General features: G+C 40.8%; 1 protein-coding gene across 5 annotated transcripts in view; it reads right to left on the bottom strand.

The window, feature by feature from the left end:
* Window positions 1-1,995: 1,995 nt before the first annotated feature.
* lrp1bb (low density lipoprotein receptor-related protein 1Bb) overlaps window positions 1,996-14,308 on the bottom strand; it is a 242,224-nt gene continuing 229,911 nt past the window's right edge. For 2 of the 5 annotated variants that reach the window (XM_034574174.1, XM_034574173.1), the window contains exons 84-92: window positions 12,176-12,337; window positions 11,452-11,626; window positions 11,064-11,168; window positions 9,294-9,407; window positions 7,430-7,506; window positions 6,783-6,873; window positions 6,336-6,486; window positions 4,585-4,659; window positions 1,996-3,202 (exon numbers count right to left, since the gene is read on the bottom strand). In XM_034574174.1, the coding sequence (XP_034430065.1) occupies window positions 3,062-3,202; window positions 4,585-4,659; window positions 6,336-6,486; window positions 6,783-6,873; window positions 7,430-7,506; window positions 9,294-9,407; window positions 11,064-11,168; window positions 11,452-11,626; window positions 12,176-12,337 (1,091 nt within the window). In that variant the 3' untranslated portion in view covers window positions 1,996-3,061. The remainder of the gene's footprint in view (window positions 3,203-4,584; window positions 4,660-6,335; window positions 6,487-6,782; window positions 6,874-7,429; window positions 7,507-9,293; window positions 9,408-11,063; window positions 11,169-11,451; window positions 11,627-12,175; window positions 12,338-14,308) is intronic. The other 3 variants (XM_034574178.1, XM_034574175.1, XM_034574176.1) reach the window with 3 other exon arrangements.

Below are 14,308 nucleotides of genomic sequence, written 5' to 3'. Positions count from 1 at the left end.
CTGCTGTTTGAAATCATCAGTCAGAAAACAAATGCTGCAGTGACGTTAATACAGAATAAGATCTGAAACAATTCAAAACCATTTCTACAGTGGGCAGTAACGTCATCAAATCAAAGCTGATATTTTAAAAGAATGAATTCCTTCAACTGAATCACTTTAAGAATAAAAGTGACTGCCAAAGAGGTAAAGTATCATACCATATAAAATGGTCTGCTGTTAAAGTGGTCAGCAGTGACGCACTATGTGCAATTCAGTTACTCAGACAGAAATGAGCAAATGATTAGCAGCAGCACTCAAACCGGTATATTACCTTCTGTATATTGTTCAGGTCACAAGTGTAAAACGTATTATTTCAAGGTCCTACTTTGCAGTTGAACGACTCTCAAGGAGTCACTGCTGTTTTAACACCATTGAACTATAGTTAGGTTCAATATGTTTAAAAGCTCCTGGTTTCTTTTTCAATACAATGTTCCTCAGTGTAGAAACACAGGAGGCTCCTGGATACTTTGCTGTTAGAGATTTTTTTTTCTTTCCCATCAGCTTGTTATGGGAGATGGCACCGACTACAATAACCACGAGCCCTTGGATGTGTAGATCAGAGCAACACAACATTGTACTTGATTAATCTCAAACTGACCCGGAGTCTGAACGTGAACAAACTGCTGAGAGTGTCACCACATCTGTCAGCAGGAGCAGCAGCAGCAGAATGTTGAGTTCAAGGAAACGCTCTTGGGCAGCAGGCGTTGACTTTTCCTCTTCATGAACAGAGGTTGGACTTTTTTATCAGAGAAAACTTTCTTTTCTTCCTCACAGAGCTGCTCATCCTTTTAGTGCAAATAATTAAAACCAGAACAGTTTCATATCGGTCCAAGCCTTGGGAATGCTCTAGATGCCGCTGATCTTAAATCGTCTGTTCTGAAAAACGAACAAGATGTTTACTTCCAGAACTTTGAGCATGTGAAACGTTGTCACTCCTCCAGATTTACAAGTCTTCTGAGGAAAGCAACATATGGGAATCAGCCATAATGTCAAGTCCCAAACCACTGTCATGTAAAATTCATCATGAAATGTAAGCCTGTCGTAAGATATTAACACATGGAATCTTAATCACTTGATTTCTATCTATCTATCTATCTATCTATCTATCTGTCTATCTATCTGTCTGTCTGTCTGTCTATCCATCCATCCATCCATCTATTTATCTACTTAATGAATAAACTCTCAGTAAAATATGAAATGCCTACAGTAACCAAAGTCATTGCATTCATGGAAAAACAAGTCAATTAACTATTATATTTTAATTTAGCATTAAATTGAATAAAATCTCAAATGATGAATGTGCACTTATAGAACGATCGACCCACTATGAATATTTCTCATGTCTTACAGTATTTTTGAAATGTCCTGTTATCCTGTTATGACACTGCTGCTACAGATTTTTTTTTACTGCGGAGGGAAATGGAGGAAGCTGGAAATCGCGGTATCTATTTGTACATCATCAAAAACGTGGTGGGACGGGTTGTGCTGGCAGATCCAGCCGATAGCGCAGACAGATGGAGAAAGGGCAGGAGTGCGGCTGCCTCCTCTGGTTGCCATGGTGAGGGAGGAAGTGAAGTGTACAAGGAGACAGCGATTGCAAAAAAAATAAGTGGGAGAAAGACTGAATTATCATTCAGCAGGAGGCCCTGGTATTGTGTGTGTGTGCGCCCGCCACCAGGTAACAAAGGGTGTTGGCCTTCCTGCGCACACTGGGTGGGGGGGGGGGGGAGGCAGTAATCTCCAGTCCACCACCTTCCTCAGCGCAGCGGGGTAAAAGACCCCACACTGCTGATTGACTCGTCAGGTCACCGACCATGTGGAACAATTTTGCCGGTCTGATCACTGCTTGAATAGACTGATAGAACTGCACACACACACACCAGCACTTAAATATCACATTACTCTGTGCTTTGAGACGACGTGTTTGACTTTAAAGGGTCATCGTGGGACACAGAGTGGAAATAAGCCCCCTTTATTCAATATTGATTTACATTTTTATATAAAAATTACTTACATTTAGTACATTTCTTCAAAATACGAGCAGCCAAACAACATACAAATCAAATACAAAATTATAAAATTTCTTATATTTATCATCTTCCCTTTTCTGAAATAACAGATGTGTTCTATAGTAACTCTTTATAACCTTCTGGTAACTGTGGTAAATCTCTCCTGTGTCTGCGTCTTCAATCCATCTGTTGACGTATAACCTAGAAAAATATGGTTTATTCAGTATCTGTCTCTTCAGTGTACAGTTCCAGATCCAGGGAATCTGATCAGAGAACATTCAAGGTGGGCTTTTCAATCTCTTTCACCAAAAGACAAGTTCATGTGATATATTACCGTGGAGACGTGGGGGTGAATAGAGCTTGAAATCCGTGGAAATGGAAAAAGACAGAGGACCTGTGGAATTACATAGTGTGTGAGGAAAAAGATCATCTTGATTATTATGGCCTTCGCTGGAAATCCAGGCAGCAGATCCGTCGGGTACCGCGGATAAAAAAAAAGCCTCGTGAGTGCCGAGCTCCACTGCTCAGACGTGAAGCTTTGTTGTCCGAGTGTCACATGGCAAACAAACAAAACAGAAAAAAAGCCTTAGAAACAACTGATGTAACTCTTCTCTACGATACTTAGTATATTTGTCCATTACCTTCACTAACAGACAGAGTCCATATTGAGCTTAAACTAGAAACAGATATGCGTACAGGTTGTGGCACTGCATCTTTAAGGTCGAGACTGTGCACGAGTGTGGCTTATGGTGTTAATAAAGTTTTTGCAAATCAGCAGCTTTACTTCAGTGTCACACAGTTTACAGCACAGCGCTGTGTAACTCGTGTTTGACGAACATTGGAAAGCAAACAGCTGATGGAAAATAAAAGTCTTCAGCACACCGACAAGGACATTATGCTGATGCTAAACCGGTAAAACCTAAAAGCCTCTTAGGAAATAGAAATAAAAATCCTTCTTCGTATTATACATTATACACTGTGGTAAAAAACGGAGTACAAAGTGTAAAGTTAGGCTATGCGGCGGTTTCATGAATTGTCCCCTCTAATTTCTTTGGGAGTAGCTCTCTCCTCTCGTCAATACTGATGACCGGCTTCCTGCAGTTCTGTCCGTCGATATAAATCTTTGCATACACAGGGTTGGAGTAGTTCATTGGCTGTATGGGAAAGGAAAGAAGAGGAAATAAATATATGTACATATAAATCACTTTACAACAGTGAAAGCCTTAAAGCTGCATTAACACATTGCTGGCCACTAGGGGCAGCAGAGCAGGATAGAAACACAGTGAAATATTATCAATACACAAAGTTGTTGAAGAGAACAGTTTCCTGTTTGAATCAAATCAAGAAAACAATTGACATCTTTTATTATTCATCTAAAGTCATTGTTTCACTCTTAGCTCTGTTTGGTCTCCACCACCTCTAGTGGTGGGTTTAGGTAAAGAACAGTCACAATGTCAGAGCAGGTAAGAAATCATGGTGGTTTTGTTAAACTAATTAACTCTGTTTAATGTTACAAAGTAATTTAAGGTATAAAATGTGACAATAAAATGAAAACACTACTAAAAAGGTCCTTTTGATTTGATCACCGGTCAGAAGCATTAGAGAATGACGCGTCTCTGAGCTATTTAGCCGCTCTATTGTTTTTCTTCCTCCATTGTTTACATGTGATGGATCGTGGGCATTTTCTGCTTTTAGCTGCCACATTCATGTCACAGACGCTCTGTCAGTATGAAGCAAAAACTTGAGGGTGAAATAAAGTTGGAGATTATAGAAGAAAAACAAGGGTAGAATGAGTGGGACATTTCCAGGATGGAGAGAGCTTTGTGAATGAATATAACATGTCAGCTAATGCTACTTATTTTGTTAGAATGAAAAGACACAGGATGGATAAAAATGAGACAAACTATACCACGAATGAAACGTATACACATGTCACTACCTCTGTAGATCAGTGGTGGTGAAGACAACGTCCCCCACGATCCCACGATACTTCACAATGTCATCGAACAACAAATCAAACAAAAGACATCTTTCGTCACTGTTTTGACTGAGAGACCCCAAGTGGCAGAAATTACATGTGCGCCTAATACATTTTCTATTTTAAACTAATGATTAGTGCAGCTTTGAAGGAATTTCCACTGTGATTTTAGTTTTTGACTAAAAACACCTGACTAGTGCTCCGTGTAAAGCAGAGCAACGAAAAGCACAGGACATTCTGTGGACGATTACTCAACAACCATGAACAGCTGATGGCAACATGCAGGAATTAGCCGAGTCCAACACAAAGCCATGCAGGTCCAGATTCCTATTAAAATACCTTTACTGATTTCACAGAGTGATGTGAGTGATGGACGACTGTGAACGTTACCTTGACTCACTTTGGTCTGATTTACATTAAATATGAACTTAAATTTGGTTCAGATACCAAAGAGTTGAAGTATTTGCCAGGTAACTCCACAGTGTTTGCTAACAATCTACATGAGGATGATTTTGTTTTTCTCACTCATGCTGGATTGTAAAGTTTGTAAAAATTCACCTGTCCTGGGATTACCTCCTTGGGCACGGAGTTCATGCCCAAGGTATGAGGGTCGCTGGATTTTACGCACCAGCCCTGCAACACAACAAGCACCGCCCGTGTTTATGAGGTTAGACTCACACAGGGATCACAGTCTACTGGTTATCTGCATGTGCACACTTCGTAATCAGTGTAGTTCTGGGTTATATACATAACCCGTTCATTTCAAAATAAAAACAGCATTGAATTAGATAAGTCTGGAATTACTGGGGGCAGAGAGAATGTAGTGGGACATAGAAGCTGCTTCAGATTCAAGCCAAAGCGTCTCGGTTGGAAAAGCAGCCAGATCGGACTGACAATAGCAGGTGAAAAAGTTGGCAACGAAAAAGCAGCAGCATTAGAGTTGAAGCTCCAGCAGGTGAGCGAGATAACATCGGCGAAGGTGTTATGATTCATTCGGGAGTGTTAGTTCGGGGCTGGGGGCCATTAACGGAATAAATCACCAGCCAGATGAGACGTCCTATTGGTTCATGGCACCTGCACATTCCTGTACACCTGCCAGGTTTCTACAAAAAAATCTTTACAAAGCCTAATGTGATTTAACTTGATGTGTCCCGCTGCCAGATATCAGATCGAAACAGAAGTTGGAACAGGGACAAGAAACAGAACACCAAATTATTATGGGAAATTGAAAGTTTGAGAGTTTGTGGTTGGGGCGTTTCCTAAGCTGCTACAGGGCAGCAGTGACTCACCTGCTGCAGCTGGACTGATCATGTGATACAGATCTGCACCAATCGTGGTCACTAAAAATCAGCTCCTCACACTGAATTATTAATCATGTATATCTTACAACAGATTAATGCATAGAGCGACTCAAAATAGTAATTAAACACAAACGCCTGAAACGAAATGTATCTCAAAGCCATGTGGTGCAAAATCCTAATATTGGAAAAAGTGAAATTCTTGTCGTAAGGAATTCTTAATAAACTGACACATTAACAACAGCTGCATATGTTATATTCTAAAATAATTTTGTCCACTGGTTTCTATTCCACAGACATGACGTGTCTGATTTGAATTAGTTGAATTAATAATTAGTTAGATAACCAGCTCTTCTCCATATTATGACATATTTTCTTGGTATTTCTACATAACCTATGTGTAGCAAGTTTCCCTGTCGCAGCAGATGATTTAAACATGTTATAACATTGACCTTTCCCACATTGGAGGACTAATAGTGCAAAACGATATAGTAAAACATAAAGAATCACAATGTTGCTGCAGCAAAACAGATCATTTCAGACATTGTTGAGATGAGAAAAAGATAATTTAGCCTGGATCACTCATACAACACAACTGATCTCTCACATCACAAGATGAATTATATAGTGTTGACTGATTCATGTGCATTGTGTGTGTCTGTTCATGTATTGTACCTGTGAACTGCTGTTCTATTGTTTTGTGCACCTAAAATTAATCATGTGTGTATTTGGAAGCAGAGTCAGTGATTTTAAATTAACTGGCAACAGCTCAGTGTTCGTTTTGTAAGATAAAATTAAATTTGAATTCAACTGAATACCTTTTATTTTTATTCATTTGTTTTTTTGCCATAAATCTTGTGAAGCATTTTGTAACCTTGTTTGGATAAATGCGAGAATATAAATATAATATTTTCTTCAATCTTAGCATTTGGGGTTTTAGGTTTAGTTTGTGCTTAAGGCAGATGTGAAGCGTTGTGCTGTTTAGTTTAATATATAGTTCAATAATCAAACCTTGTGAGGGTCCAGTGTGAAGTTGGGTCGCAGCAGGCTGCCTGCATCAGCATGGTTGTCATGGTCCACTTCATACATGTTGTATGATGGGTTCCCAATCTCCACGTTTATCCCGCCGTTCGTCATGGGCTGTCTCTGGACACGTTTTCCCCTGAGGTGTGTGGAGCCACTCATCATTAACGTGATACACAACATGCAGGTCAACACACTGTGCAGAGCCTCCCTGTTCCACATGCAGATCACATTACACTACTTGGCACACATGGAGTAGACAGGTTTACTGGGCGGACCCAAAAAGCTGAGACCCAGAAATCTGTGAGAATTCTGCAGAATATGCTGAAACAGGCAAACAAACTTTTCTCTCGTAAATCAATTACATGCATTCATCTTCAAAGTGCTGCAGTGTTGCGTCTTTCATTATCTTAGTGTATCCACGTCATTACCCACCTTTGCCGCCGTCTGCAGATGTAAACACCTCCGACCACCATCACGATCAAGATGACCAGCAGGACCAGAGGCACAATGATAGCTATGCTCCCTACAGAACAGAGGGGAGACGGCGTGGACTGATAAGGAGATGAATTCAGACAGTCACACTTTGAATGTTGTCATGTCTGATCATGACCGCAAAACGGCCACCTTAGAAAATGTGTTCTCTTGAGTAATTTACGTGTAGTTTCTCTAATAATGTACTTTAAAAACGGTGTAGAATACATACTAAACTCAGTCGATAAGTAAATCTCTGGATCTTAATTATATAGTCTTTTTTTTTTATCAATATAATCCCTGAACTGTATTTAAAAAACATAAAGCTAGGGATGGTAATCCTGGAAAAGCTGCAATGAGCAGGCAACACTTTGAAAATATGCAAATGATACATCCCACCCCCTCCCATTGGCTCCCTCATCAAAGCTACGCCCCCCCCCCCCCCCCAAAACAAACAAATTACCAAGCCTAACTTTAACTTGAAGACAGGATTTGCAATAATTTCGCACGTAGCTATTCAGCTAGAATGGGACATACATACATACATGTGTTCCTGTGGGAAATTGAAAGGTTCTATAATAAGGCCTCCTGAAATTCCCAGTCCTCACCTCCGCTGGTGTTGTCTGATCTGCTGCTTTTAGGGGCGGGTCTCTCACACTGCGTTCCTGCCCAATTGGCTGAACATCTGAAGGAGGTCAGAATAGAGTATAAATACACTCTCATTAGCGTACGTTTCATTGTAGGAAAGGCTGCTGAGAAAACACCTTTGCAAAATGAACTGCGCTACGATGTGACTGTGGCTCACGTATACAACACATTATGATTCAGACTTGTTATGAAGTGCTTTGATCCAACAAAAACAAAACACCACCTGGAGAGAGAGCACTATGTGTACATGTTGTGTCCATTCACGGTGTGCGGCGGATTTACATGTTGAATATTCAGTGCAGGAAAGAAAAAAAAAAAAAATCAAAGGATGACAGCGGGACAACAAGTCGTCATCTCATTTGTGTTTCAATGGGATTTGATGGCCGTGATGTATGACCCTTGTTAGTGAAGGTGATATCTAATTTCACACGACTGACGCAGATGGGTCTGTAAAGCATGAGTGATGCGGTGGGTGTGACTGCATGATGACAGAATGAAATTACCCTAAATTACATGCACTCCAAGAATCAGAACATCAGGCTATCAAAAATAAGAATGCAGCCCCACACCCGGAGGAAATGAATCACGCCTTCGTCAGACGAAATGTCACAGCAACATGAATTTTAATGGGAGATTTGGGGCAATGGGGAGTTTGATCTGCTTTGGGAAGTGTAAACCACACAAATACTGATTCCCTATGCAACACAAAGTTTCTCTTAACCCGTGGTGAGGGCATTAACGATGAACACCAATTTACTGATGAGATCTCTTCAGTCTACCGAGGTGTACGGTATCTATGCTTTGTTGATGACTGGTCCATGACAAACATTCAACTTTCCGTCATGCACAGGTTGAAAATGCACAGACTGACTCCAACATCACAAACACAGTGCCATGTTTTAGTCCCCCCCCCCTGGTTTGAGTGGGCTGTGTGAGGACTGCATGGGATGGGTGACTGGGTGACTTGGTGACTGGGTGACTGGGTGGCAGTGAGGGGCAGCGGAGGGGCAGAGTTATGCAGCAACTGATAATGTAATAAGTGCCACATCAGCTAATACCTGCTCAAAATTGAATAAAAGGATAAATGCTAAGTTCTTAAGTAAACAATGTGAGTTTCATATGAAAATGTTTTATTGCTATAAGACCTATTTGACCAATATTAACACATTTCTAATGTCTCTATCATATCTGATATTAGCTAGGACTGCTTACATTGCCTATTGTGAATTTATTAATGTTGTACCCATTCATGAGTTAAAATAAACTATATTTCTTTACATTAACTATTACTTGCTCCTTTTGAATGAGGGCGTGAACAGTAGCTATGCAATTAAAAACATATTTGATTTGCTTTATTGTGATTTTGCTGGTTGGTTGTAGGTTTTTGCAGGTTCTGGATCCAAATAAAATAAATTATTTGTAACCTGCCTACTAAAAGCTCATGTTTTAGTTTGAATAATTCGGTCAATAACCAATGGGTACAAATGACATGTTGTATTTTCATGTGGGTGAGGGTTGTGCTAAACTAGTACTTCTTGGCCTCTGAATGTAGAATATAAAGAAATCTAAAAATGATCATAATCTAGTGAAACAATAATCTCAGTATCTTTCAGTTGAGTGTTTTCTAACTTAAATAACTTTTTGACAAGTCATTACTCTGTCCCTTATTACATGATTAGTTGCTGCAAGGCTGCACTGTGACAACGATCCCATGTGCTGGACTGAGGCTGGACTGAGGATGAAGCCGGATGGAGTCAGGGTGGGGGTGTGGACAGAGGGTGTGAGTGGGCTCTGAATACAGCTGGAGAGGTGAGAGGGACCTACTTGCAGCGTGGTTTGTTAAGAGCTGTTAATGTGCACATCCCCTCATTCTGACAGAAGTAATCGCAGGGGTTGGCCAGCTCATCACAACGTTGGTTCTTGAACCCTGACGTGCAGCTGCAAAACATTTTGTTGGGAGTGATAAAAGGGCCCAGAGAATGTAAACTGTAGAACTGTAGAACTGTAGAACTGTTGAACTGTAGAACTGTTGAACTGTAGAACTGTTGAACTGTTGGCTGCTTGGTGAACGGAGACTGACACACTAGAAAAAACCCTTTCAGCATCTTCACTTATAAGATGGAGGAAGTCAGAGTTGTGTCTGCATCAAGCAAACCAGAACAATAAATTATATAAAGACAAATCAACTTCACTGCTCACCAGGTGAAGAGGAACATCTGCAAGGGAAGAGTCTGTTACAGTGATCTCGGCTTTGTGTCATTGCAATAAGAAGATCCATAAAGATTTGCTGTAGGTTGATTGTCAATAATAAAACATAAACAACAACAACAATTTAAGCCAAATATTATAGTCATGCAATTCCATACGATTGGGAATGACAGAAAATGTGCAAACTATCAAAAATAAGTTTTAAAAATACAAAAACTTTTTACTGCTGCATATGTACATAAAAATAAGAAAATGAGTATTTATATAGAGAGCCAAAGTCAAACCTGAAGACACCTTTGAGATTTTCTCTACTATAGAGAAACTGATTGTACAGCTGAATAACCTTTCAAGAAGACTGTAAGTGGACTGGAGTGTTTACCATAGTTGTCTTTACTGCAGTGCTGCTGTATTTTGAATTTTTCTTCAACCTCTTCAGGTCTTTAATGCAGGAATTATTGGAATTACAATTGAAGCAACTCTGCCCTGCAAGGTTGACACTTTGGGGCGGCTTGATGAAATCGACATTTACTCCTGAGTATTAAGGTCAAACTGTATGATTTCTTGACACAGACATATCCATCATCTCCATAATATCTGTTCTTCTCAGCAAATAATAAACCACATTATCAAGATCAGCTAACCTCATTGAAAAAGATGGGATCATTTGCATAGAAATTGATTCTATCCCCTGGAATTTGTGATGGAGGATCCCCCAATTTCAATTTAACTACAGTGGACAATGGGCAGTTAAATAAATACAGAGTTGGCTTTTGAAACGGATTTCCAATTTCCTCCTTGGTGAGAGTTTAACACAGCAATGCATGTGATTATATAGCTGAGGTGCTATTAATCTATGTGCAGCACTTGGACTACAAGATTTTTGCCGCTGAGTTTCGTGACATGTTCAACAAACTGACTAATACCTCAGAGCACATTTCTAAAACCGACTGAACAGTCAGAGAGGCCTGACATCAGCTCTTAACTGCACAGAGGAGCCGTGTGATAAACTGCGTATGGGAAAGATTGCGAAGGGTTTGAAACCATTTTTTTTTTTTTTATCTGCCTAAAAACCTTAAGCCACAGTGAGGTGTCACACAGCATAAGATGGTGTACCGGCACTCCCACCCCCTGCTGGGCCACGGCCTCCACAGAGCGACATCAAAACTTCCCCCTAAACTCAGAGATTTCTTTCCAGAGGAGGACATCTATCCCACACGGATCTTGAAGGAGGAAAGTGGTACCTCATGATGGTTTTGAGTGCTGCTTCTATGGCGGGGCTTTTCCCGGGGCACGGAGCCAGCATTTGATTGTGAACTGTAAGAGCGTGAGTAATAGGGGGAGAACATTCTTTATTTTTTTTCTTTTACCCATTAAGCAGCGACTTACTGACAGAAAGGCAGGTTGGTGTCGGGGTCCAGGTGACAGGTGCCTCCGTTGTAGCAATATCCATCACACAACTGGCAGCTCGGTGCTATTCTGCCATTTGTGCAACTGCAGGGTGAAGGAATAATGGATGTAAATGACAGGCGGAAAGCTATACTTTTACAAGAAGCAAAAATGACACGGTAGGTGGTTTTGTCAAACATATGTATAATTCATAAGACCACGCAGTTCACCTGCCTTCTAATTCACCGATGTTACCAAAACCTCAGAAATAATTGAAGTTTAATCAAATCAGTTCATGCAGCGTTTCCAAAAAATGAAGAGTTAAGCCTTAGCTCTATAACAAAAGGGGATGAGGGACAAGAATATCGATGAGATACCGGGCACTTACTTGCAAACCACATCTCCTGTCTCCTCGTTAATGAGGCAGGGTGCTCCGTGACACCGGAGACACTTGTCCACCTCGCACTTGTTTCCCTCAAACCTGGCGGGACACACGCACTCCACATAGCCACTGCTGGATAGCGTGCAGGCCTTGGAGTTCACACAGTAGTGATGACAGATGTCTGTTCCACATTCAGGGAGATAATGAGAGAGGGGACAGCGTATAGTGAGAAACTGGGAACATAGTTTAAGCTGGTTTTATTGGAATCGTACTCGGATTTAATGGGACTTAATTACCCACATCAAATGACATGTTAGCCACGGATGAAACGATATTACCCCGCGGGCAAGCAAGAGTAGGAAAATACTAATGATGTGCAGTTGAAATTGTTTTCACCATAACCCATTATGTCAACGCTTTGCAAAAGAAGATACGATAATTTCAGTCGGAAATCACCCAAAGGTTATTTGATGGTGGTATTTTGATTTTGTTTATCTGCAAATAAAGGCAAATGTGGTGTTTTTGCAAAGAAAATACTTTTGGGGATTGTTTTTGTGCCAAACTCAGTGTGTGAACTTTGAAATGCTTGAAAGTTGTATGGATTTTACGCAGAATAATCAGGGCTTCTTTGTTGTGGTTGCTCTTGAAAGGCTAATGTCAATCATGAGGGGCTAAATGGACGATGCTAATTATTTGTTGTGTTTGTTGCCACTGTGGGTGCAGGACTCACGGTAAAGACAGCGGTCCCCAGTATATTCTGCCATGCAGCGGCACACGGGCTGGTTCCCCTGAGTGATGTCGCACGTTCCCCCGTTTAAACAGTAGTTGTCGCAAATCCTCTTCTCACAGAAAGGCCCAGAGAAACCAACGTTACAGCGGCATGTGGGCTTACCTGGATGTAAACAAATACATAAAGTAAAATGAAAAAATTACATAAAAAGAGCATGAAAATACAAAACACTAACAAGTACGGTTTGTGTAGCCACATCCTGTGGGGGGTCACACTCTTGTCAGTCACAGTTGCAAGTCGTTATGGAAATGACACGGCCACGGTGACCAAGACAGGTGCAGAGCAGCAGAAGTAGTCAAATATATCCATCATTTTTAGACACAAATTCATGTGTGGGTCAAGGTGAACACAGATTGGCACATGTGCAGAATAGTAAGGTGCCCCCCTTTTCCTCAGTTATATTCTCCAGGTCCGTCTCAGGCAACCCAAATCATTCCAGGTCAGACACAAGATGCATATAAGTGTGCTCTGGGTCTGCCCGGTTTCCTTACTCGACAGGCATGTCTGGAATATCTCTAACGGGTAGATGTTCAGCAAGCATCCTAATCAGATGTCCTGGTGACCTCAACCATCTGGAAGCAGAAACATTCAAATCAGTGAGACGCTGCAACTGACTGTCAAAGCGATTCGATTGGTCTAAAACCACACAACCATTTAATGAAGTTATTTGTGGTCATGTAAATTGAAAGTGTGTAATAAAGTGTGGAAATTCTTTCTCTGATGTACCTCTTTTACAACAAAATTAGTGGGTGTATGCTCGTATTCAAATGCAGATAAACATGCTAAAAATGTGATTGACTCCTATTTGTTTGACTTAGTTTTTTTCCTGACATGTTTCTGGAGAGATGTCAGTTTCTGGACAGATGCCAGTTCTTCATCTCTCTCCTCTTCCTCTTGTCCTGCTTTGGTCTCCAACTCCCAAGAGAATATCTGGACTATCAGCTGCTAAATGCTCCGCTATGTTCTTGCATTGACTGTACGTGCTGTGTACATGGGGTTTTATCACTGTTTTTTCACTATACAAACTTGTCTACTGCAGCTGTGAACAAAGTTAATGAGTGTGAAACGAAACAGTAAAGTAAAAGCTAAAAGAGTGAGCGACAGTGAAATTGTCTGATAGAGCTCAGCGGGACCACAGAGGCAGGTGATAATTCTCTGTGGGTTGATTACTAGGAAGGACACGTACATACAGTAATTAGATCCACTATTAATATAAAATATTGATTGTGGCAGCTTTAATGTCTCAGTCACAGAGCTCATGCCTGCAGCCGACACTCAGGACTTAGACTGAAATAGATCAGTATGTAAATAAAGAACTTTAGCTTAAGGCTCAGCTCCATATTCAGCACAAGGGTCAGACCCAAAATGGTGTTGCAGCTAAAATCTCATGCTCCCTGAACATGATCCTGACATATGACACTTGATATTGCAGTTTTGTTCATTGGAGTCAACTTTTTTTTCCATGCAAGCTTTTCTCTGTTGGAGTGTGTGATTTGTTAGTAAGAGTAAGACATAATCAACAGGTAGAGATATTCACGTTAGCTCCTTACGTTACACTCCCTCCACCTTTTTCGCAGCAGACGTTTTGACATGTCACAGTCAGAAAAGTGCAGGTGTAAAGTAAAAATGATGGCTGAATTCCATTTAGCATCTTCAGTTTCTGGGAGCTGGTATATTCTACATGCTGAGTCACTGTCACACTGTCATGTCTTACGGGGAAGCTTGGAACGAACAGAGCATCATTAATCCTGCTTGCATAGTGGACAACTAAGTTGCCATGGATACAGGTCTCGCCATGTGGGTCACACTACACTTCTTGGTAATTTCACACTCCACAATTCTGTGGCAGAGATAATCTGGGTTTGAAATGTCCAAGAGACAATCACTCTCCCCCAGCCACTTCTCTGTTAACTCAATGACTGCTGGAGTTTAAGCTTTTCTAAACGGGCAGAGCCAGGACAGCTCAGGGGCCATTGAACTACCTATTCTGTGCTGAGCTCTTGTTTATCATTCCTGTAAAACTCAAGTGAAAATTGGATAATAGCTTCAGGTTTCAGGTTGTGAAAAAAATCA

Source organism: Hippoglossus hippoglossus, chromosome 21 (genome assembly GCF_009819705.1).
Source record: "Hippoglossus hippoglossus isolate fHipHip1 chromosome 21, fHipHip1.pri, whole genome shotgun sequence".
NCBI classification, from domain to species: domain Eukaryota; kingdom Metazoa; phylum Chordata; class Actinopteri; order Pleuronectiformes; family Pleuronectidae; genus Hippoglossus; species Hippoglossus hippoglossus.
This window is presented reverse-complemented; position numbering and strand designations above follow the sequence as displayed.